Genomic DNA, 25,129 nt, shown 5'->3' with positions numbered 1-25,129 from the left:
AACCTAGACTACCTTGGCTGCAGATCCTCACAGTAATATAACACAGACCACTCAATTCGATACCTCTCATGTAAACAACATTTAGTTTAGGTCTTCTCGTTTTAGAATGTTTAATAGCCTAATAATTTGTATTGTTATGGTAATATCCAAGTATATTTGGGAAGACCTTGAAGCTTGAATGTATGGCTTACTGTCCTACATGACACTTATAGGATGACCTCAGTGCACAAAACACAATTCATTCTCAGGTGCTACTATACTACAGTAAATACTATTTTATAGTACTAATACTAGTAATACTATACTAGTAAATACTAGTATACTCAGGTATAGTACACGCACGGAATGTAGTGAAGGCACAGCCACTTGCTACCTGCAGACTGGCGGTTTGCATGGCGGCGTTTCCCTGTGCGGCGGAGGAGCCGACGGTCACGCTCTCATGTGTCCCGGGCTCTTCCCTCTGCAGCTTCTCCAGGAGTAGAGAGCGAGGTTGAGTGGGACGCAGCGGCGTCGGAGCGAAGGGCGACCGCAGCGCCGGCCGCAGACAACACCACCCGCCACGCGCCGGAGCACGAGATCACATACCCCTCTCGGCTCATCTACTACCTGAACGAGGACTCGGAGAGTACGTACCACGACCTGGACACGCGGGCAAAGAACCAGGATGTTGACGGACAGGTAAGAAAAAGTGCTGGCATGGGGGACATGTCATTACTGGTTTACCGGGGAATGGCGGCGTACACTGGCATGATACCTGTCTGTGGAAGTACAGTACACAGGGCTATTGCTGCCACGCTGTACAAGTAAAACCCTGACTACACAGGCCTTGTGAGGTGTGGAATAGCCATTAAAGGGGTAGTCCTCCACACACACCCACACACACACACACCCACGCCCTCGTCCCATGCAGTTTAGGGCGATGCTCTGTTTGACTTCCTAATTGTGCGAGGTAGCGGGGGGAAGTTGACGGGCGAGTGGAACCCCAGCTCCTCATCGTCGCGTGTTCCTCCGCGTTGCTCGATGTTACCGCTTCCTGTACTAGAAACTCCGCTCTCTCCGCCGATCCCAGAATGGGAGTGAGAGACATACGCCATGATAGTTCCCTTAAGTAACCTCGATCTGTGATTTCAACACTTGGCCTTCTCCCGCAGGCGGTCCACCTCGCCCAAGCCAGTTTTCAACTAGAGGCCTTCGGCTCCAGATTTGTACTTGACCTGACGTTAAACAAGTAAGTTTCCCCCTCTGTATTATCTGTATCTTAGACTTAAAGGTACCCAATGTAGTTTTTGACCACTAGTATGCACCCTAGGGCAAATTTCAGAAGGTGGTCCCCGAAAATCTCTACAAGGAACCATATAATCGAGGAATTTCGAAAATAAACAAAGAACGGATTGTTTGAATTCACATTTTGTTGGGTACCTTTAACTTACCTAACCACTATGCTTCCCATAACTTCTCGTCTTAAGCCCTTTTTGGAGTTGCTAGTGACACATTTGCTTGTTCTTCTGCTTTACACTATCATGAATCACTATGCAGCAAAGTGCCTTTTTATTTATAGTTTTAGTTGTTTTATTTACAGTTTTTTTTTAGAAGTTGTTTAGCTAACGTGTCCATACACTATCTGGCCCACATGGAACCCTTCTTACAGCAGCATGCTGTTACCAAGGTCATATCCACAAGTCTGGGCCCTTCTCTGCAAGGGACAGAGCTTTTACGTCGGGTCATCTTTAAATCACAAGTGACACACTTATGATTCTCCAGGTGTTGTCGGTGACTTTGCTCACTGTAAAAGAGGTGTATCATAATGTCGGGTCAACGATTAATGCAAACCCGTCTCCCAGTTAATGGAGTGGGTAGCGTGTTAGACAGAACGGGTCGTCTGTAGCGAGGCTGGCTCTGCTCGGCCCATCCGGCGCAGACGCCGTGGTCAGCCATGATGGCCGCCGCCATGACATCAAGCTCCCAACAACACTTGAGATATCGATCAGCTCCCCTGACAGTGAGCCCGGTCAATCCTTATGTGCTGATCTCCGGCACACTATCCTGATGCATCAGAGCTGGGTAAATGCATTGTCCTTATATGGAGAGTGAGTGTACTGCAGGACTACATGGGGGGGGGGGGTGTGGAGGTGTGGGGGGGTGGGTGGGGTTGAGGTACCAGGGACCCGCAAGGCTTCTATTGTTTGGTCACAGTGTAGAACGTAGGAGTGGACTGGACATGCAGAGACTAGCCAGGTGATCCAACCCGGGCGGCTGCGGTCTAACGGACTAGCCTTTATGTGGTAGGCGCCCAATGAGCCACCAACCCCATGTGCTGTGGTTTGGGAATGCCAGCGGGACTGACGTTGGCTCACAGCCCGTTTGTGAGTAACAATGGCGGGTAATGCCTTGATTAACACCTTTCCAGCGGGCATAGAGATCTTTTTAGCTGATGGCTGTGGAATGAAGAAGCTACTGTATGTGGCATACTATTAACACACACACACACACACACATTATCTTTCTGTAGTCTTTAATCTTCTTTCTGACTCACACAGACACAAAGAGTACACCGGTAGAACACCAGACACACACACGCAGCCTAGAGGGGTTCGGTCGGCGTCCCCATCGTCATCTGCCACCCCCACACGTCACTTCAAAACAAACACACATTTAGGACATCTGCCTCTCAGCAAGCGGCTTATCATATAGCATTTCACGTCATCGCATCTCCCAGACGAACGCGAGGAGAAGCCGTGATCGTGACCTTAACGCAACGCTCTCTGCATTGTTGTCGACGCGAGGAAGCCGGCGGGGTAGCTTGGATCGCGCGGAGCGGGGCAGCTTGTATCGCGCTCACCGTTGCAGCTGCGACAGCGGTGATCTAAATATAGATAGGTGTGCAGCCCGCCAGTGGCCCTGACTTGTGCTGTTCGCTGCTCCTCTCTCTCTGTACCTGGGAGCACATAGCCTGGTTAACACGCTCTCAGCTCGAAGGACGAGTTTACTATTCTCGCCGTAAATCCTGCTCTGACGCCGTTGCGTAGAAAACTGGCGCAGTCTCCGTTTGGATATTTATATGCTAATTCCCGGACTTGGTGTCTCGGTTTATGTGAATTAATAATGTTCTCCTCGTGTTTCGGGGGTCCGCAGTGCTGTCTTCATCGCTGCAGCGTTGTTCCTCTGTGCTCAGACCACCATTGTCCATCCAGCAGCAGGGCCTGATTGGTCCCGTGTGCTAGAGACAGGGTGATGAACAGTAATGACATGGATCGGTGGGGGATTTGGGGCAGGATTTCTCCTGGCACCAAAGATCTCTCCCCTGCTGTTTTGACCACAACCCAGCGTTTGTGTGGACTCAGAGACCTCTGGACCCCTCTCCTCTGGGCCCTGGTGCACCATCACTCACACACATACTGGCTGCACATTACACATTACGACATGCCTGCTTTCCATTTTGTACACTCACGTTCCACTGCTTCAGTCAGCCCTCTGCGCTCTGCAATGCTGCACTCTCCCCTCCCTCCATGCACGCACACACACACACACACACACACACACACACACACACACAGTACTCTGTTTCCCTCACACACACACACACACACACACACACACACACACACACACACACACACACAGTACTCTCTTTCCCTCACACACACACACACACACACACACACACACACACACACACACACACACACACACACAGTTCTCTATTTCCATCTCACACACACACACACACACACACACACACACACACACACACACACACACACACACACAAACACACAGTACTCTCTTTCCCTCTCCTCCACACACAGACACACACACACAAACACACTGTACTCTCTTTCCATCACACACACACACACACACACACACACACACACACACACACGCACGCACCAGCAGACACACTCTCGGTGCTGTGGCACACTCCTCTCTCTGCCTCATCCATCAGGATAAAAATATCCCCTCACTCTGGAATCTCTCTTAGACGCTGCACTGGTGCTCTGACTCTCCCCTCTCATCTGTGCACCACTTCCTCCTCACGTGCTGAGCATCGCTCAAAAATACCACACACTTCCTTTTTTTCCAATATTTTTTTGCAGCAAAGGGGGTAGTATGTCCAGGGGTAAGAAGCTGCTTTTGAATCAGATCTACAAGGTTATCCAGAAAAAGCGCCATTGTGGCAGAAACCGCGGTCTCTTGAAGCCGGTCGTCAGCTAACAGATTGAGTGTGTGCAGCGGCGAGGCGCGCTGAGTCAGGCGGCGAGACCGGCCGGGGAGGACGGCGCTGTTCAAGGTGAAGCAGAGGCCTCGAATAATCATTTATCACGTCAGGCTTCACTGACACCATTTTGAAAGGGAAGACGTTCCACAGGCTTACTGGCGTAGGAACCCTGTGAGATTTTCTAGGCTGAGACGTTCAGCGTCCTCGCCATTTGGTTCTGTGTTCTAAAGACCTGTGGGAGAAATGAATGGGATTCGCATAATAAATTATGAAAATAAGGTATGTTTAATAGTAGACTCCTAGACTGGAGTACGTTTTGTGATGAAAGTTAAAATACATCATTGAACATAGGTTTGGGGAATTTTGAAGCCCTGGTTTGTTCTGAGGTTGTGTTGCCGAGATTTGCTAACTATTATTGAAACTAATATCTGCCATGATGGATTTTTCTGCAGGCTGAAAATTTGGCAAACCCTACAAAAAGTTTCTTCTCATAAACCATAAGTCTGATTGGTCTGAAATGTCACAGTTATGTTTAAGGTGCAGGTCTCCCTGTAGGGTGTTAACAGTTAAGATATCCAAGCCAAGATGGCGGATAAACTGGCATTTTTGTTTAAAAAAAATCAATTTGATTAAAGTGGCCCCAAAAATTCAAGTGCTTATACCTTTTTACAACAATTATCTAGGGACTTAAAACAGACAGTGAGTGAAGAGGGCATGGCTATGTTGCACCATGCCCAAGCAAAAACAAAGAAATTTCAGGCATTTGAAATTTGACCATTTTGGCAACACTAATTGTTAATGCTAATATAGTATAAAACATACCTCCTCATGAATGCTTCACTTGATTCAGTCACCATCGCACACTTTTACTCTTGGGCATTCTCTCCATCAAGAGTGAAAAGGACAAGTTTATTATTAAACCTTTATTTTACCAGGGAGTTCCTTTGAGAACAAGTCTCTTTTTCGAAGGAGCCCTGGCCAAGAAAGCCGCAATAATTAGTAATTTAGTTCAAGAGTGGGTTATTTGTGGTGTGACAAAGTTAGCACTTTATGCTAACCACTGCAGTGCTCATTCTAAAGGTGCACACAGCGCCCTCTGGCTGCTAGGTGTTATATAACTTCCCATGGTAAATGTGTGACACAAAATCTGCTAGGTTAAGAGATGACCGCAACACTCACTCCTCAGTTATTTGACTCCTTCAGTTCATCTCACTCCTTGCTGGGGCGCCATCGGATCGGAAGGTCCCGGGTTCGATTCCCGGCAGTGTGGCGAAGTGTCCTTGAGCAAGACACTGAACCCCCAAATTGTGCGGCACTTTCAACACTGTCGCCTCACAGCTCCGTGCCTTTCTGTGGAGAGTTTGCATGTCCTCCCTGTGTTCGCAAGGGCTACGGGCAGGAGCTCTTGGATTGGTAATGCGCCCCCCTTGTCTGCTCCCGGCTGCCCTTGGATGAAGGACGAAGGGATGGATTAAGCACAGAGAACATTTCAGCGGCCTGCGGCATCTGTGTGTTCATGTCTCCCATTGCACATGTGTGTTGGAGTGTCAAGTCCTTTGACAAATAAAGCCTTCTTCTTCTTCTTCTTCTTCTTCTTCCTCTTCTTCCTTTAGTTCATCACTCCTCCAGTTAATCTGACATCTTGTCCGCTCTGTCTGTCAGTCTGACCCCTGTCTGATCGTAGGACCCTGTCTCATTGCCGCTCGTGGCTGTATTTATTGGTTGTTCTTTGTCTCATCATCTCTCATGTCTCATTTTAATTAGTGTCATAATTTTAAACAATTATTTGATCTGAAATAGACAATTTTATACCTTTAGATGTTCTTATTTGAGATCATTTTCAAAGGCTAGAATGGAATTGACAGTGGCTTAAAAACTTCAAGATGTGTTTACTTTCCATAGCAGATTGGTTGATTTTGGTTTTGCTTTTGTGGGCAGTGAGAGCAGCAGCACAGAGCACCAGATACATGTATGAAGTCTCATATCGCATAGATTTCTACAACATGTTTTCCACATCAGGCACACAAACAAATCTTACCATGGTGCTGAGCAGACATTGTATTGTACCCTATTGTATTGTATCCACTGTTAGTCCAACTTATACCTTCTAACTTTTGAGTTATGCGGTTTGGCTGTGGGTGGCAGGATGTGGTGGTTTAGTGTAGGCTTATCTAAGGGCTGTGTTGAAGACTGATGTTGCTCAGGGTTTTTCCTGCATAGAGGATTTTTTGGCGCCCCCACCTAAAGAGATTTTAGCCAGAGACAAAGGAAAATCACCACTGCCAAAATGCTAAAAATTTAGAATAAAAATAGCAATTCAAATCCTCTCCAAATGTGTTTGCTTGTTTGAAGTGCAGCCCATCCATCTTTCTTGCATTGTCCATGGTTTGACCACTAGTTATTGAGATCAGCAATTTTTTTTTTTTAAGTGTGCCCATCACCCCCAAAAGACCCATTCTGAGCCAGGAAAAACCCTGTTGTTGCTTAATCGTTACACAGGATGTCCTCAGGAACCTCAACATCAGTGTTCAGGAAAGCACATATACAGAGATGAGTCAACGTTCCAGACCACACCAACGCCACCCAACCGGGCAACAGGCCCAACCGCATGAAAACAAATCCTAACATACTGACTGACATCCCTCTCTTTCTGTCTTGCAGTGACTTGTTATCTTCAGACTACGTGGAGATCCACTATGAGAAGGGCCGGCCTGTCTTATCAAAGGTAAAGACTCCGCCAGTCATGACTTAAGTCAAAGGTATAGACTCCGCCAGTCATGACTCAAGTCAAAGGTAAAGACTCCACCAGTCAAGACTCAAGTCAAAGGTTAAGACTCTGCCAGTCATGACTCAAGTCAAAGGTTAAGACTCTGCCAGTCATGACTCAAGTCAAAGGTTAAGACTCTGCCAGTCATGACTCAAGTCAAAGGTAAAGACTCCCATCAGGCTGCCATCACTTAGTAGAAGCTGTTGGGATGCCTGTTCTCATTTAGCTGGTTTTTGGTGGAGCCTAATTGGTTCCCTGTGGAAGGGCCAGCTGGTACAGGGCGGATTGTTTTTGTTTGACTGTGCTGCCTAGGTACTGTACAACAATATGCTTTCAAATGGCTTGGCGATGTTCCGTTTACTCTACAATAGTCTGTGCCAATGGTCCCCAGGTCCACAGACATGGAAGATGTGTGCCATGTCTGTTAAGGTGAACTGAAATGATTAGCTCCTGGTCTCTAGTGATATTGCTTTCATGGCGCACCATTAGCCAGACAAATCAAATCAGCGATGGTAGTATTAATCATCATCAGCATGTGTTTTATCCGTTCCATTTGAATTCGTCAACACTGTAAATGAGGGAAACCTCAGTGCTTTACGAGTATATATAAAGGTTTGAAATGAAATTTATATATAGACAACCTGGTTTCTGAATGGGAGGGAGAGAGAGGTAGAGAAAGGAAGGAGGCGAGAGAAAGCAGGAGACAGGAGGCGTTGAGTGGGAGTGCAGAGGGGAGGGAGGGAGAGAGAGAGAGAGAGAGAGAAAAAGAGGTTAGAGATGTGAGCGCCGGCCGCTGAATCAGGCAGAGGGGCTGGGCCGGGCACGTCGGAGCTGACTCAGCAGCACTCCCTCGTCACGTGACGGGGGAGAGACTGCTGCTGCTGCAGCAATGCAGCATGGGACAGCTTGAGTGAAGTAGTGTCCTCTGCTCACCCGGGCTCTGACAGCTGAGTCACAGACCACCGTCCAGATCTGAGGGAGAAGCACGGTCATTAAGCGGGAAGCCCTCAAGCCACAACGCTGAAAAATATGGTCAACCAGGCGTCCCACCAAACCGACAGTTACAGTCCCTTAAGACATACACAGATGAATTGAAGTTGTTGTTGGTGCATTGAGCAAAGGCAGAATGTACTGCATGTTATATAAGCACAGTTATGATAGGTAGGTATGATGCAGTATCTATATATTCTGTTGTGAGTAATGTTGCTGTGCAGGGGTGTTTTGGTGTGTAGTTTGGTCCAGGGGTGTTTGGTGTGTAGTTTGGTATCAGGGGTGTTTTGGTGTGTAGTTTGGTATCAGGGGTGTTTTAGTGTAGTTTGGTATCAGGGGTGTTTTGGTGTGTAGTTTGGTCCAGGGGTGTTTGGTGTGAAGTTTAGTATCAGGGGTGTTTTGGTGTGTAGTTTGGTATCAGGGGTGTTTTGGTGTGTAGTTTGGTATCAGAGGTGTTTGTGTGTAGTTTGGTATCAGGGGTGTTTTAGTGTAGTTTGGTATCAGGGGTGTTTTAGTGTAGTTTGGTATCAGGGGTGTTTTAGTGTAGTTTGGTATCAGGGGTGTTTTGGTGTGTAGTTTGTTATCAGGGGTGTTTGTGTGTAGTTTGGTATCAGGGGTGTTTGGTGTGTAGTTTGGTATCAGGGGTGTTTGGTGTGTAGTTTGGTATCAGGGGTGTTTGGTGTGTAGTTTGGTATCAGAGGTGTTTGTGTGTAGTTTGGTATCAGGGGTGTTTGGTGTGTAGTTTGGTATCAGGGGTGTTTTAGTGTAGTTTGGTATCAGGGGTGTTTTGGTGTGTAGTTTGTTATCAGGGGTGTTTGTGTGTAGTTTGGTATCAGGAGTGTTTGGTGTGTAGTTTAGTATCAGGGGTGTTTGGTGTGTAGTTTGGTATCAGGAGTGTTTTGGTGTGTAGTTTGGTATCAGGGGTGTTTTGGTGTGTAGTTTGGTATCAGGGGTGTTTGGTGTGTAGTGTGTTATCAGGGGTGTTTGGTGTGTAGTTTGGTATCAGAGGTGTTTGTGTGTAGTTTGGTATCAGGGGTGTTTGGTGTGTAGTTTGGTATCAGGGGTGTTTTAGTGTAGTTTGGTATCAGGGGTGTTTTAGTGTAGTTTGGTATCAGGGGTGTTTTGGTGTGTAGTTTGTTATCAGGGGTGTTTTAGTGTAGTTTGGTATCAGAGGTGTTTGGTGTGTAGTTTGGTATCAGGGGTGTTTTAGTGTAGTTTGTTATCAAGGGTGTTTGTGTGTAGTTTGGTATCAGGGGTGTTTGGTGTGTAGTTTGGTATCAGGGGTGTTTGGTGTGTAGTTTGGTATCAGGGGTGTTTGGTGTGTAGTTTGGTATCAGGGGTGTTGGTGTGTAGTTTGGTATCAGGGGTGTTGGTGTGTAGTTTGGTATCAGGGGTGTTTGTGTGTAGTTTGGTATCAGGGGTGTTTTAGTGTAGTTTGGTATCAGGGGTGTTTTAGTGTAGTTTGGTATCAGGGGTGTTTGGTGTGTAGTTTGGTATCAGGGGTGTTTTAGTGTAGTTTGGTATCAGGGGTGTTTTAGTGTAGTTTGGTATCAGGGGTGTTTTAGTGTAGTTTGGTATCAGGGGTGTTTTGGTGTGTAGTTTGTTATCAGGGGTGTTTAAGTGTAGTTTGGTATCAGGGGTGTTTGGTGTGTAGTTTGGTATCAGGGGTGTTTGGTGTGTAGTTTGTTATCAGGGGTGTTTGGTGTGTAGTTTGGTATCAGGGGTGTTTGGTGTGTAGTTTGGTATCAGGGGTGTTGGTGTGTAGTTTGGTATCAGGGGTGTTTGGTGTGTAGTTTGGTATCAGGGGTGTTTTGGTGTGTAGTTTGGTATCAGGGGTGTTTTAGTATAGTTTCTTATCAGGGGTGTTTGGTGTGTAGTTTGGTATCAGGGGTGTTTTAGTATAGTTTCTTATCAGGGGTGTTTGGTGTGTAGTTTGGTATCAGGGGTGTTTTAGTGTAGTTTGTTATCAGGGGTCTTGGTGTGTAGTTTGGTATCAGGGTTGTTTTAGTGTAGTTTCTTATCAGGGGTGTTTGGTGTGTAGTTTGGTATCAGGGGTGTTTTAGTGTAGTTTGGTATCAGGGGTGTTTTAGTGTAGTTTGGTATCAGGGGTGTTTGGTGTGTAGTTTGGTATCAGGGGTGTTGGTGTGTAGTTTGGTATCAGGGGTGTTGGTGTGTAGTTTGGTATCAGGGGTGTTTTAGTGTAGTTTGGTATCAGGGGTGTTTGGTGTGTAGTTTGTTATCAGGGGTGTTTTAGTGTAGTTTGTTATCAGGGGTGTTTTAGTGTAGTTTGGTATCAGGGGTGTTTTAGTGTAGTTTGGTATCAGGGGTGTTTTAGTGTAGTTTGGTATCAGGGGTGTTTGGTGTGTAGTTTGGTATCAGGGGTGTTTTAGTGTAGTTTGGTATCAGGGGTGTTTGGTGTGTTGTTTGGTATCAGGGGTGTTTTAGTGTAGTTTGGTATCAGGGGTGTTTTAGTGTAGTTTGGTATCAGGGGTGTTTGGTGTGTAGTTTGGTATCAGGGGTGTTTTAGTGTAGTTTGGTATCAGGGGTGTTTGGTGTGTAGTTTGGTATCAGGGGTGTTTGTGTGTAGTTTGGTATCAGGGGTGTTTTAGTGTAGTTTGGTATCAGGGGTGTTTTGGTGTGTAGTGTGTTATCAGGGGTGTTTGTGTGTAGTTTGTTATCAGGGGTGTTTTGGTGTGTAGTTTGGTATCAGGGGTGTTTGGTGTGTAGTTTAGTATCAGGGGTGTTTTAGTGTAGTTTGGTATCAGGGGTGTTTGGTGTGTAGTTTGGTATCAGGGGTGTTTTAGTGTAGTTTGTTATCAGGGGTGTTTGGTGTGTAGTTTGGTATCAGGGGTGTTTTAGTGTAGTTTGTTATCAGGGGTGTTTTAGTGTAGTTTGTTATCAGGGGTGTTTGGTGTGTAATTTGGTATCAGGGGTGTTTTAGTGTAGTTTGTTATCAGGGGTGTTTTAGTGTAGTTTGGTATCAGGGGTGTTTTAGTGTAGTTTGGTATCAGGGGTGTTTTAGTGTAGTTTGGTATCAGGGGTGTTTTAGTGTAGTTTGGTATCAGGGGTGTTTTAGTGTAGTTTGGTATCAGGGGTGTTTTAGTGTAGTTTGGTATCAGGGGTGTTTTAGTGTAGTTTGGTATCAGAGGTGTTTGGTGTGTAGTTTGGTATCAGGGGTGTTTTAGTGTAGTTTGGTATCAGGGGTGTTTTAGTGTAGTTTGGTATCAGGGGTGTTTTGGTGTGTAGTTTGTTATCAGGGGTGTTTTAGTGTAGTTTGGTATCAGGGGTGTTTGGTGTGTAGTTTGGTATCAGGGGTGTTGGTGTGTAGTTTGGTATCAGGGGTGTTTTGGTGTGTAGTTTGTTATCAGGGGTGTTTTAGTGTAGTTTGGTATCAGGGGTGTTTGGTGTGTAGTTTGGTATCAGGGGTGTTTTGGTGTGTAGTTTGGTATCAGGGGTGTTTTGGTGTGTAGTTTGTTATCAGGGGTGTTTTAGTGTAGTTTGGTATCAGGGGTGTTTTAGTGTAGTTTGGTATCAGGGGTGTTTGTGTGTAGTTTGGTATCAGGGGTGTTTGTGTGTAGTTTGTTATCAGGGGTGTTTGGTGTGTAGTTTGTTATCAGGGGTGTTTGGTGTGTAGTTTGGTATCAGGGGTGTTTTAGTGTAGTTTGGTATCAGGGGTGTTGGTGTGTAGTTTGGTATCAGGGGTGTTGGTGTGTAGTTTGTTATCAGGGGTGTTTGGTGTGTAGTTTGGTATCAGGGGTGTTTTAGTGTAGTTTGGTATCAGGGGTGTTGGTGTGTAGTTTGGTATCAGGGGTGTTTTGGTGTGTAGTTTGGTATCAGGGGTGTTTGGTGTGTAGTTTGGTATCAGGGGTGTTTGGTGTGTAGTTTGGTATCAGGGGTGTTTTAGTGTAGTTTGGTATCAGGGGTGTTTTAGTGTAGTTTGGTATCAGGGGTGTTTTAGTGTATTTTGGTATCAGGGGTGTTTGGTGTATAGTTTGGTATCAGGGGTGTTTTAGTGTAGTTTGGTATCAGGGGTGTTTTAGTGTAGTTTGGTATCAGGGGTGTTTTGGTGTGTAGTTTGGTATCAGGGGTGTTTTAGTGTAGTTTGGTATCAGGGGTGTTTGTGTGTAGTTTGGTATCAGGGGTGTTTGTGTGTAGTTTGGTATCAGGTGTGTTTGGTGTAGTTTGGTATCAGGGGTGTTTGGTGTGTAGTTTGGTATCAGGGGTGTTGTTGTGTAGTTTGTTATCAGGGGTGTTTTAGTGTGTAGTTTGTTATCAGGGGTTTTTTAGTGTAGTTTGGTATCAGGGGTGTTTTAGTGTAGTTTGGTATCAGGGGTGTTTTGGTGTAGTTTGGTATCAGGGGTGTTTTAGTGTAGTTTGGTATCAGGGGTGTTTTGGTGTATAGTTTGGTATCAGGGGTGTTTGGTGTGTAGTTTGTTATCAGGAATGTTTTGGTGTGTAGTCTGTTATCAGGGGTGTTTTAGTGTAGTTTGGTATCAGGGGTGTTTTAGTGTAGTTTGGTATCAGGGGTGTTTTAGTGTAGTTTGTTATCAGGGGTGTTTTGTGTGTAGTTTGTTATCAGGAATGTTTTGGTGTGGAGTCTGTTATCAGGGGTGTTTTAGTGTAGTTTGGTATCAGGGGTGTTTTAGTGTAGTTTGGTATCAGGGGTGTTTTAGTGTAGTTTGGTATCAGGGGTGTTTGGTGTGTAGTTTGGTATCAGGGGTGTTTTGCTGTAGTTTGGTATCAGGGGTGTTTTAGTGTAGTTTGGTATCAGGGGTGTTTTAGTGTAGTTTGGTATCAGGGGTGTTTTAGTGTAGTTTGGTATCAGGGGTGTTTTAGTGTGTAGTTTGGTATCAGGGGTGTTGGTGTGTAGTTTGGTATCAGGGGTGTTTTAGTGTAGTTTGGTATCAGGGGTGTTTGGTGTGTAGTTTGGTATCAGGGGTGTTTTGGTGTGTAGTTTGGTATCAGGGGTGTTTTAGTGTAGTTTGGTATCAGGGGTGTTTCGGTGTGTAGTTTGTTATCAGGGGTGTTTGGTGTGTAGTTTGGTATCAGGGGTGTTTTGGTGTGTAGTTTAGTATCAGGGTTGTTTTAGTGTAGTTTGGTATCAGGGGTGTTTTAGTGTAGTTTGGTATCAGGGGTGTTTGGTGTGTAGTTTGTTATCAGGGGTGTTTGGTGTGTAGTTTGGTATCAGGGGTGTTTGGTGTGTAGTTTGGTATCAGGGGTGTTTGGTGTGTAGTTTGGTATCAGGGGTGTTTGGTGTGTAGTTTGTTATCAGGGGTGTTTGGTGTGTAGTTTGGTATCAGGGGTGTTTTGGTGTGTAGTTTGGTATCAGGGGTGTTTTAGTGTAGTTTGGTATCAGGGCTGTTTTAGTGTAGTTTGGTATCAGGGGTGTTTGGTGTGTAGTTTGGTATCAGGGGTGTTTTAGTGTAGTTTGGTATCAGGGGTGTTTTGGTGTGTAGTTTGGTATCAGGGGTGTTTGGTGTGTAGTTTGGTATCAGGGGTGTTTTAGTGTAGTTTCGTATCAGGGGTGTTTTGGTGTGTAGTTTGGTATCAGGGGTGTTTGGTGTGTAGTTTGTTATCAGGGGTGTTTTGGTGTGTAGTTTGGTATCAGGGGTGTTTGGTGTGTAGTTTGGTATCAGGGGTGTTTTAGTGTAGTTTGGTATCAGGGGTATTTTAGTGTAGTTTGGTATCAGGGGTGTTTGGTGTGTAGTTTGGTATCAGGGGTGTTTGTGTGTAGTTTGGTATCAGGGGTGTTTGGTGTGTAGTTTGGTATCAGGGGTGTTTGTGTGTAGTTTGGTATCAGGGGTGTTTGTGTGTAGTTTGGTATCAGGGGTGTTTGGTGTGTAGTTTGGTATCAGGGGTGTTTTAGTGTAGTTTGGTATCAGGGGTGTTTGTGTGTAGTGTGTTTGTTTGTAGTTTTGGTATCAGGGGTGTTTTGGTATATACTTTGGAGTGCAGGGCTGGATTTTCAGATGTTTCAAATGAAGGGCACATCAGATCAATAGGGATTTGGGGGGCAATATGAAATGGGCCCTCAAATACAGTGAAATTCGGTCCAGTGAAATCCTTGACAGAAGAAGACGTGCGCTCCCGGTTCTGTAGCGCGGAACTCAACAGAAGATAGATCTCCATGGCGATGAGGCATTGGAAGGCCACACCTACAAGTTGGGGGGGAAAACAATGGCTTCTTGCCATAAGGAGCCAAAGCTTAAACCGCTATCTACACTTCTGGGTTCGCACCTGCCCTATCTTTTGCATGGGAGGAAATGTTGATATCAACAAAAAATAGAAGACAACACAATACAATTTTGGACAGATGAAGCGATAAACCAATTTTATCAACTTCCATCGCAATAATGTGCGGTTAGTCAAAGGTTATTTTACAGCGAATTACGGGTATTCCAGTGCTTTTTGAACATGTCACTGGAGAGTGCAGCTGTCCAGAGAGTGATGTGCTTTTGTAGTCCATTTAGTCCATTATATGCCCATCACCCCCCCCCCCCCCCTCAGAATCAATATGAGATTTGCTCCATATTTTCGTGCACAGAACTGTAGTATGGTTACGTGTCTAGCCTGCATCTAACTGCGCAACCAAATTCAACCAGATGTTGCTACTACAACCAGCCTCTCACAGGTTAGCAAGAAAAGGCAAAGCCAATCCCATTAGTGATATCGGGTTAGGGAGGCAGGACCAGTAACCGTTTGTGCACCAAATTATTGTTAGGGACAGTTCAGTAGTCACTGGACATCGTTAGGGACATGTTCCTAGCATCTCTAATAAATTCTCCACCCATGCATCCAGCACGCCGCCAGGCTCATGGCGTGCACTTCCTCCAGGTCCCGCTCACGTCCACGCCTCGTCACTTCCTTTCTGAGTCTTGCCACGGTGCCCCCCCCACCCCCTCCCCCGCTGCCTGCGTCAAGGGCAAACCACAATGTGGATAACATGACACTGATCTCAGATTAATGTTATATAGGCAGGACTACGATTGGAGAGATGCCCAAACCATTTTGGATTACATCCATAGCCTTTTTTGGCATCTCTTGACTAATCAAAGTTTAGTTTATTCAGGATTAGTTCACAGTTTAGTGAATGTAGCTTCATCTGAGCCAGATTGGGAAACATGGTTTTCCTATTGAGTTATTAACATGGCATAGTTTACACTAGGCCAAACAGATCGTGAGTGCTGACAAAATTGAGAGGAGAATTAAAGACTATTGGCATAATATCATGCAGATAAGTAAAAAAACACAGTCTGAAACTAAGGAATTAATTTTCTTTATTGGGATTTTTGGGGGTAAGCCAGCCAAGTTTATTGAAGGAAACGCCTTAGTTCCACCTAAAATAAATCAACACACTATATTGAATCAACCCAAATTATAAACTCAGTTTGTGATAAAAGAGTTCAAGTTATGTTTATATTTGCAGTTTGACCATGAAGATTTTTTTATAGCCAAGAGTGGGGTTCATTAACCTCCTAAGACCATCCTGATTGTATAAGCTCACATTCTGTTTCTTTCACAAATCAATCAGGATACTCTCCATAGAGATTTGTTTGTGCCAGATCGGAAAATGATCTAGCCAATCAGCGTTCTAAGAGCCAATACAAACAGCTACAGCTTTAGGTGTGACAATAGCGTGGAGCGGTTGAAATTAGCTTGTGATAGATGATGACAGACAGTTGGTTCATCCAATCACCTGCCAAGTATTTTTGAAAGTGCCTGCCCTTTTCCAAACAGTTTCCAATGGATAGTTCCCAGATGGTTGTGTGAAGCAAACTATCTGGTGCGTCAGGTTAGAAGGTCATAAGGAGGGGTGAAAGGTAGACTGTTACTGTAGACCAGGCATAGAGAAATGCATAGACCACCATTGTCTACAGTTTTTACTGTTGTCTGTAAACCCGATGCATACAGCACTTAATGCACATAATAATTTTTGCTGACAGCTAAAATAAAATTAGCTTCACTTGCTGAAGACAAAACTGAATGGAAACCGCCCGAAGAACAAGCAGTAACTGAAGACAGTTGCAGTAGAGGCCTGGCAGAGCATCACTAGGGACCAACTCTGGCGTCTGGTGATGTCTATGGGTTCCAGACTTCAGACGGTCACTGACTGAAAAAGATTTGCAAAAACGACCATTTGATTTATGATTATGTAAGTTTGTCCGATTACACCGGTGAACGGTGTAGGAATAACAACAAATTATATACATGGTACCACATGGTTTTTAAGGAACCAAAAGTAATTGGACAATTGGCTGCTTAGCTGTTCCATGGCCTAGTGTGTGTTATTCTCTCATTATTTAATTTACCAGGAGCAGATAAAAGGTCTAGAGTTCATTTCAAGTGTGGTACTTGCATTTGGATTCTGTTGTTGTCAACTCTCATTATGAAATCCAAAGAGCCGTCACTATCAGTGAAGCAAGCCATCATTAGGCTGAAAAATCAAAACAAACCCAACAGAGAGACAGCAACAACATTGGGTTTGGCCAGATCAATTGTTTGGTACATTCTTAAAAAGAAAGAACGCACTGGTGAGCTCAGCAACACCAAAAGACCCGGAAGACCACGGACAACAACTGTGATGGAGGACAGAAGAATAATTTCCCTGGTGAAGAAAGACCCTTTCACAACAGCTGGCCAGATGAAGAGCACTCCCCAGGAGGAAGGCATACCTGTGTCAAAGTCAACAGTCACGACTTCACCGGAGTAAATACAGAGGTTTCCACCACAAGATGGAAACCATTAGTGAGCCTCAAAAACAGGAAGACCAGATTAGAGTTTGCCAAAACACATCTAAAAAAGCCTGTAGCTTTGGAACATCATCCTATGGACAGATGAGACAAAGATCAACTTGTACCAGAATGATGGGAAGAGAAGAGTATAGAGAAGGGAAGGAACTGCTCATGGTCCAAAGCACCACCTCAACAGTGAAGCATGATGGTGGTAGTGTTATGGCGTGGGCATGTATGGCTGCCAATGGAACTGGTTCTTTTTCATTTATTGATGATGCGAATGCTGACAAAAGCAACAGGATGAATTCTGGAGTGTTTCAGGCAATATGATCTGCTCATATTCAGCCAAATGCTTCAGAACTCATTGGACTGCGCTTCGCAGTCCATATGGACAATGACCTGAAGTACTGCGAAAGCAATCAAAGAGTTTTTCCCGGCAAAGAAGTGGAATGTTCTGCAATGGCCAAGTGAATCACCTGACCTGAATACAATGGAGCATTCATTTCACTTGCTGAAGACAAAACTGAATGGAAACCGCCCGAAGAACAAGCAGTAAGTGAAGACAGTTGCAGTAGAGGCCTGGCAGAGCATCACCAGGGACCAACCCTGGCGTCTGGTGATGTCTATGGGTTCCAGACTTCAGACGGTCACTGACTGCAAAAGATTAGCAAAAAGGACCATTTGATTTATGATTATGTAAGTTTGTCCGATTACCTTTGCCCCCTTAAAAAGGGGGATACCACATATAAAATTTGTTAACTGTATTTGGATGTAAATATGGTGAAAGTCTGCACTTAAAGCACATATTGAGTGTTTCATTTCACATCCATTGTGGTGATGTACAGACAGAGCCAAAATGATGAAAATTGTGTCAATGTCCAAATATGTATGTATGTATGTATGTATGTATGTATGTATGTATGTATGTATGTATGTATGTATGTATGTATGCACAGTAGCCTATGTATGTGTGTATGTACTTTATGTATGTATAGGTTGGCTGTGATGTTGTTGTTGTTGTGTGGTAGAAAAATACAGTGGGAATCTGTTATTCGTTAGAAACCCAACGTGTCCATAACTGATCCCAATGTATCTGTTAATATCAACATCTCTGATGTCTTCCTCTCTATAAGAATGCTGTTTCTGTAATATTAGACAGCTCAAGTTCACAAAATGATGTATCTAACTGAACTTTTAAACTTTGCATTATGCAGCAGTTGGCTAACTTGGCGCGCCAGATGGTTTGCTTCAACCGCTCCTCGCCGTCATCACACCTAAACCCGCCCAGCGAGGCTGTTTGTCTTTAAAATTCCTCAGAACCAACGCTGATTGGTTAGATCGTTTCCTGATCTGGCACAAACGGATCTCTATGGAGAGTGTCCTGACGGATTTGCGAGAGAAACAGAACGTGAGCTTGCGAAATCAGGATGGTCTCATGAGGCCAGTAGCTGGCTAGTGGGGAAGGGGGTTTCTAGAACAGCTGGTGGTACTGTATGCACCAAGCCTCAAGGTTTTATGAATGGGGGCCGCTATGTCTATTGTATGATATCTCTACCCAGGTTATATAGCATAAGTGTCCAACGAGGTTGGAGCAGATGCATGTAACAGTAAAGCAATTGTCAATGATTGATGAAGGTTGAATCTACGCTGTGCCTGTAACAAAACAGCAGACTGAGTGCTCAAGTGGGTTGAGGCAGGTGAACCAAGAAGCTGCTCTTTAGCAGGGAGTTATACTACCATGGAAAAGAAAAAACTAAGGCAGCTCTTCTGGTACAAAATTAAAAAGCCTTTATTATTGGGCTAGTTCATGATGAACATTTAAAAATGCCTACATGTTTCAGGCAAGAGGCCTTCGTCAGGACCCTCAACGCTGTGCCTGTGTTCAGAATGTATAAAAAAGGTTGAGCCCATGAAAGCTCAGTTGGACGTTGAGTCCTCGCCTGCAGCGACTTGATTATAAAACCAAAAAAGAAGACATCTCTCCCATCCAAGTCTTTTCCTAGTACATGTTGTGCCTTGTGTGTTCTCTCAGGGTGGGGAGCATTGTTACTACCATGGCCAGGTGAGGGGCACAGAGGAATCCCGCGTGGCCCTGTCTACCTGCAATGGGCTGCAGTAAGTGACCACAGGAGAATTACATCATCAGCGTGGCGCCTGGAATATCTGTGGATGCATTCATCTGTCCACTCTCTTCAGCTCCTACTGACAAGAGTATTGACTGGCCTCTCTCACTTCTCTCTCTCTCTCTCTCTCTCTCTCTCCCTCTCTCTCTCTCTCCCTCTCTCTCTCTCTTTGTGGCTCACAGCGGAATGTTTGATGATGGAGTCTACGTGTATCTAATTGAGCCATTGGAAGAGACTCACTCCATCGTAAGTTCGTCCTTGAAAACCTTTGCAACACTATACTCATACTGTTCTATCAGCAGTTATTTAAAAACTAGTTCCACTTGGGTTATAGCATCGCTGCCTTCATTAAATTACAGTCATTTAACACACACCATTCTTTCTCTTTTTAAAATGCATCTCTTTCTAAACAAGCATGGAATAGCCTAACCTAGTTCTAAAGTAAAAGTGCAAGAACAGCTGTACAATAAGTGCTGCAGTAAGAGGAAGGGTCAAGGCAGTATTTCTTGAAGAGGGGAGTTTGTTTTTCATTCAAACGATTCCTGCCTGCTATGTTTTCTAAACAGCGTTAGGTTATCTCGTTGTGTTCCTGCTTGAAGGTCCTGATTAACAAAGAATGTCTGGAAATGCTTTGTTTTGGCAATCCTTTTTCCTGAAGACTGGGGGAAATGGGATCGGGTATCGACATGTCTTCCTAATGCAAGACATGTCGATACACTCAGCGCCAGTGTCTACCCCATTATGAGACATAGGAGTATATGTATTAACACGTTAGCGCTCGTTTTTGGCGTTATTCGCAGTGTGCGCCTGAAAACATGTCATGGTAGTGTATGTACAGCACGAACAGACCACACACACACACTCAAGCCGCATTATGCCTGGCGCAGGCCCACAGAAGGGCATGTTGCGCGTTACTCATGCATAAGCACTCATGGGAGGTTCGAGGGAAAGGCGGGTGTGAACGCGCACAAAACGGAGAGGAGATACGCAAGCAGAGACTAAGGAGATTAATATCCCGTCTTATGGATGAAAACTGCGGAGGAAAGCACACGTCTGTTTTAGTCCCATATAGCCTACGAATCAAATTGATCTCAGATAGATTTAATATGTCCCGATGGGCCTGAAATTATTCAAATGCAGTAAATTACGATTATAACGTGGACTGGAGCATTCACAATGCAGATATTCAGTGACTACAATTGGCACCATTCAGGGCTACAAGGTTTTGTAATTAAACAATTAGCTTTAGAAAATGAATATATGCCAGGGCCTACAATACACTTGGAAACAAGATACACAAGGCCGATGCGATCATCGCGTTACACCATCAACAGCAATGACCAAACTAAAGATAGCCTCAGTCTTCATAATTTAAAGCAGTCAATTACACAGAGGTTTGAGGGGCGGTTTGAGGGCGTTGACATGCGCTGATTGCGCATTGAGGCGCAGGCTTCGTACATCCGCCGCAAACTGAAGACGCACAGGGCGGGCTCTCTGCCCAACGCACTGTTTACGCTACGCTCGCAAACGTTTGTACATCTGCCCCACCCATTCTGTCCTGCAACACGAGAGCCATATTTCCGCCCGTAATGATGATGATCTTTTCCACACAGGATACAGCTGCAAGGCCCCACACCCTGCGCAGGACGCCCACCCTTCAGCGGAACCACGACCCAGAGGATCTGGGTAAGGAGGACGATTTATGGCTCTTGCTCTCCTCCCATTCGTCAGGCCTCACCCCTTTACTTCGACAAGCGGCCTCGGCCCCCGACCTGGCTTGAGTTTTACTGACCGTGCCAGTAGTACCACACCCAGTCTGACTAGTACACAGGACATACCTAGTGCCTAAAGGGAGGTTTGGGGAGTCCTCCTCTAGGAAATTTTGAGGGCCTAACACTTCCTGCATTTCGGGGAATTTTTATGCACCAGTTTGTGCTGGATTAGCTTGTCTGCTGATATATAGCTAATTAGTTAACTTAAATGCCAACAATGACCATTTATTTGAGTAATAAATACATGTATTTAATAGTGATACAGGGAGCCACTGGAGAGGGGCTAAAGAGACGCATCCCAGATAGCAAGCGGATGTGTCATGATTCTGGGCCATATATGGGCCGGAACTAAGGGCCAGATCTGGCCTGTATATGGCCCAGATCCGCTTGCTATCTGGGATGTGGTTCCGGAGACCCAGGTTGCAGAACCCTGCTCTAAGTGGTTCTGTGTTCCTGTTCTAATCGGTCCTGTGTCCCTAAGTGGGTCTGTGTATTCCTGCTCTAAGTGGTTCCTGTTCTAAGCGGTCTTGTTTAACTAAGTGATCCTGCGTCCCTAATTGACCACAGGGACTTTCTCCAGGTGACCAGGGTCTAGGATGTAGTACCTCAACCTAAATTGACCCCCAAAAGAGTCCCTGCTCGGGGGGTAGTACTCTTCTGGGGAGCAGGCTGGAGTGGTTCTGTATTCCTGTTCCAATCGGTTCTTGGTAACTAAGTGGTTCTGTGTTCCTGTTCTAATGGGTTCTGTGTAACTAAGTGGTTCCGTGTTCCTGTTCAAAGCGCTTATTGTGTCCCTGTGTCTCTCCACAGAGGACGAAGAGCAGTTACTCTCGGAGCTGGACGACATGTCCTGGCTAAGACGCAGGAAAAAGAGAGCAGTAAGTCCATGACCTCACCAGCGCTCCAAAACAGCTCCTCAAAGTAGTCACTGCTCATTCTATCCACACAGAAATGGACCCACGGCACCAAACCATTAAATATGACTCATATTTCCATATTTCCACTCCTATCTGTAACAGAGGGGTTTTCTCTTTTCTCCGTTTCTTTCGAACACTTGTGTCATGCTGTAAGAATTGATTTGTTTTTGTTTTTCAGATGCCTCGTAGTGTTTTTGAAGAGATGAAGTATTTGGAGATCATGATCGTCAGTGACCACAGTATGGTATGTGCCCAATTAAACATGGACACCTACTAAACATGGACACAGGACCATAAGCCAGAAAAACAAGTAGACTTTTATGAGACCTATAATGTACAACCAGTGTGTTTACCACATTGCATAACCACGGGTGGTGTGTGTGTGTGTGTGTGTGTGGGGGGGGTTAAAGCCACATTTTGTCCCACATGTTTTTTTAATCATCTAAAGACAAAGAGGCTGTGCACGTTTCCTGAATTCAACCCAGATAGCAAGCGGATCTGGGCCATATACAGGCCGGATCTGGGCCATATACAGGCCGGATCTGGGCCATATACAGGCCAGATCTGGTCCTTGTGGCTTAGTTCCGGCCCATATATGACCCAGAATCATTACACATCCGCTTGCTATCTGGGAACCCCCATAGTCAACAACGCCCACAAGAGGGAGCAACACCACTGAATGTGGCCACATACATGTTTGCCTCATATCACCTCAGCATTTTTTAAATGTATTTATGAAAAAGCGTATTCAATAAGGGGCTAACAATGTCAGTGGTCAAATCAGAGCAAATATGTATTTTGTTTTCTTTGTGTGTGTGTGTGTGTGTGTGTGTGTGTTCTGCAGTACAAGCGACACAAGACCAAGCAGCACAACAAGAACTTTGCCAAGTCTGTGGTTAATCTCGTGGATGCTGTGAGTAATCTCCAGAGTTCCCTCTTCAAGGAGTGATGTCTCATACCAGACTCTAGTCCTCTTCCCCTCTACCACATCCTCATTCTAGTTATTCTACCAGGTTCTCTATTACAATAACCAACAACGTCTAGGCCTATTAAAGCTCACTAGCAGGCAATATGAGATCAATACAAATAGAACCGTTACATGCACAACATTACATTTCAGTGTCCCCTATGGTAGTAACCAGGTTACCAAGTAACCAAGTTATTTCTGACTTTTTTCTCAGAAATTCTGACTTTAAAGTCAGAAATTCTGAGTTTTTTTTCTCAGAAATTCTGACTTTAATCTCAAAAATTCTGACTTTAATCTCAGAAGTTATTTCGACTTTTTTCTCAGAAATTCTGACTTTAAACTCAGAAGCTTAAAAAAATAATAAACTCAGTTTTTGGCCCTAATGCTCTTCCGTATTGTTCCGTTCTGATTCAGCTGGTGTTTTTTCGGTGTGTTTGGGAAGGGGATTACCAGTCCCGCGTCTCTCCCCCTGCTCCCGGTGTGCCGACTACCCCCCGTCCGACCTCACGCAGTGCGGACGCTCAATAGGTTATATGCACAACTCCAGTACCTGAAATTAGACATGCTTCTCTACTTCCTGTCTTACACTATTGGATGAAGTGATTAATCAGGTGTGCCTGACTGCAGCACAATGATCAGGCACACCTGAATAATCATTTCATCCAGTAGTGTAGGACAGGAAATAGATGATGATGTCTAATTTCAGGAAGTACTGGAGTTGTGCATATAGCCCATTCACACCCGCCGTTCTTGTCCTCTCCCCGTGCTGTCGTTTCTATCTCTCCGTCTCTCTCTCTCTCTCTCTCTCTCTCTCTCCCTGTCCTCCTCCGTTCCGAACGCGCCGCCGCCCCAGATCTTTAAGGAGCACCTGCACACGCGCGTGGTCCTGGTGGCGGTGGAGATCTGGACGGAGAGAGACCAGATCCCCATCGGCGTGAAGCCGCTGGAAATGCTGCGCGATTTCTCCAAGTACCGGCAGCAGAGCATCAAGCAGCACGCCGACACGGTGCACCTCTTCACGTAAGCGCTAGCAGCCCCCCCCCCCATTAGAGCAGCCCCCAGACTCTAGAATACCCCCCCCCCCCATTAGAGCAGCCCCCAGACTCTAGAATACCCCCCCCCCCCCATTAGAGCAGCCCCCAGACTCTAGAATACCCCCCCCCCCCATTAGAGCAGCCCCCAGACTCTAGAATACCCCCCCCCCCATTAGAGCAGCCCCCAGACTCTAGAATACCCCCCCCCCCCCATTAGAGCAGCCCCCAGACTCTAGAATACCCTCTCCCCCCCCCCCATTAGAGCAGCCCCCAGACTCTGGAATACCCCCCCCCCATTAGAGCAGCCCCCAGACTCTGGAATACCCCCCCCAGACTCTGGAATACCCCCCCCCCCACACACACACACACACATTAGAGCAGCCCCCAGACTCTGGAATAGCCCCCCGCCCCCACCTGCCCCCCTGGTAACCCAATTATTGCCATTTTAGTTCCTTTTTACTTTATTTTGTAATTTGCTGCACTATTTATTTTTATTTTATTATGTTGTCTGTGTCTTTGCACTTACCTGTATTTGCACTATTCTTATGCTTTTGTATTTATATCTTTTGCTTTTATCTGTACAGCACTTTGGTTCAGCCACAGCTGTTTGTAAATGTGCTTTAGAAATAAAATTGACTTGACTTGACTTGACTTGACTTGCTCTCCGTCCCGAGGGGGCCGGCTCCTGGCTATTCCTGACCGCATTAAGTACTTAGGTCCCAATCTCCTGTCACTGCATACTTAAGGGTGTCAGCGAACGCCATCCCCAGGATTACTTAGCCAGCCCCCCCAGGATTTCCACTGTCCGATATTGGTTTTGGGTCAGAGATCAGAAGGGGCTGACCGTCTGACCGTGTCTCTGTGTGTCCGCGGCGCCGTCCGGCTACAGGAACATGACCTTCCACTACCGCCGGAGCAGCGCGGCCTACTTCGGGGGCATGTGCTCCCTGAGCCGCGGCGTGGGGGTCAACGAGGTGAGATGATTCGCCGACGGAAATGCGTCCAGCTTCCTGGCCGAGTCACGCCGATGGGCGAGTAACGACCGTTGTTGTTGTTGTTGTTGTTTTCCGCCCCCGCAGTACGGAAACAACTGGTTCATGGCGGCATCGCTGTCCCAGAGCCTGGCGCAGAACATGGGCATCCAGTGGGACCCGGCGTCCAGGAGAAGTACTGACCACCTGGATCTATTCCTGCCTCACGCTGGCACAGTTGTCTTATGAAATCTTATTATTTGGTGATTTGGGAATGATGTTTTTCTCTCTCTCTCTCTCTCCCTCTCTCTGTCTTTCTCTCTCTCTCTCTCTATCTTGCCCTCTCTCTCTCCCTCTCTCTTGCCCTCTCTCTCTCTCTCTCTCCCCCTCTCTCTCTCTCTTGCCCTCTCTCCCTCTCTTTCCCCCTCTCTCTCTCCCTCTCTCTCTCCCTCTCTTTCTCTCTCTCTCTCTCTCTCTCATAGAGGAGTGTGGCTGCCTTGACTCCTGGGTGGGCTGCATTATGGAGGACACTGGGTAATTCTGGGCCTCTTTCTCTATCTCAGTCAGATAACCAACACACACACACACACATACACACACACACACACACGCACACACACACACACACACCCACACA

The 25,129-nt window shown here is 45.8% G+C and overlaps 1 protein-coding gene across 1 annotated transcript in view; it reads left to right on the top strand.

Moving 5' to 3' along the window:
* The window catches only part of LOC311313102 (disintegrin and metalloproteinase domain-containing protein 23-like), a gene marked incomplete at its 5' end in the record, with an annotated part of 37,967 nt that overhangs the window by 489 nt on the left and 12,349 nt on the right, over window positions 1-25,129 (top strand). Inside the window, 13 exons of the mRNA XM_084443152.1 lie at window positions 467-678; window positions 1,152-1,228; window positions 6,881-6,944; window positions 18,741-18,823; window positions 19,014-19,077; window positions 20,445-20,517; window positions 21,414-21,481; window positions 21,699-21,764; window positions 22,365-22,433; window positions 23,341-23,507; window positions 24,411-24,495; window positions 24,601-24,688; window positions 24,975-25,026. Of these exons, the coding sequence (XP_084299278.1) occupies window positions 467-678; window positions 1,152-1,228; window positions 6,881-6,944; window positions 18,741-18,823; window positions 19,014-19,077; window positions 20,445-20,517; window positions 21,414-21,481; window positions 21,699-21,764; window positions 22,365-22,433; window positions 23,341-23,507; window positions 24,411-24,495; window positions 24,601-24,688; window positions 24,975-25,026 (1,168 nt within the window). The remainder of the gene's footprint in view (window positions 1-466; window positions 679-1,151; window positions 1,229-6,880; window positions 6,945-18,740; window positions 18,824-19,013; window positions 19,078-20,444; window positions 20,518-21,413; window positions 21,482-21,698; window positions 21,765-22,364; window positions 22,434-23,340; window positions 23,508-24,410; window positions 24,496-24,600; window positions 24,689-24,974; window positions 25,027-25,129) is intronic.

This window comes from Borostomias antarcticus, assembly GCF_949987555.1.
Source record: "Borostomias antarcticus genome assembly, chromosome: 9".
Taxonomy (NCBI): Eukaryota; Metazoa; Chordata; class Actinopteri; order Stomiiformes; family Stomiidae; genus Borostomias; species Borostomias antarcticus.
The sequence above is the reverse complement of the archived record's forward strand: the minus strand, read 5'-3'. Positions and strand labels throughout refer to the sequence as shown.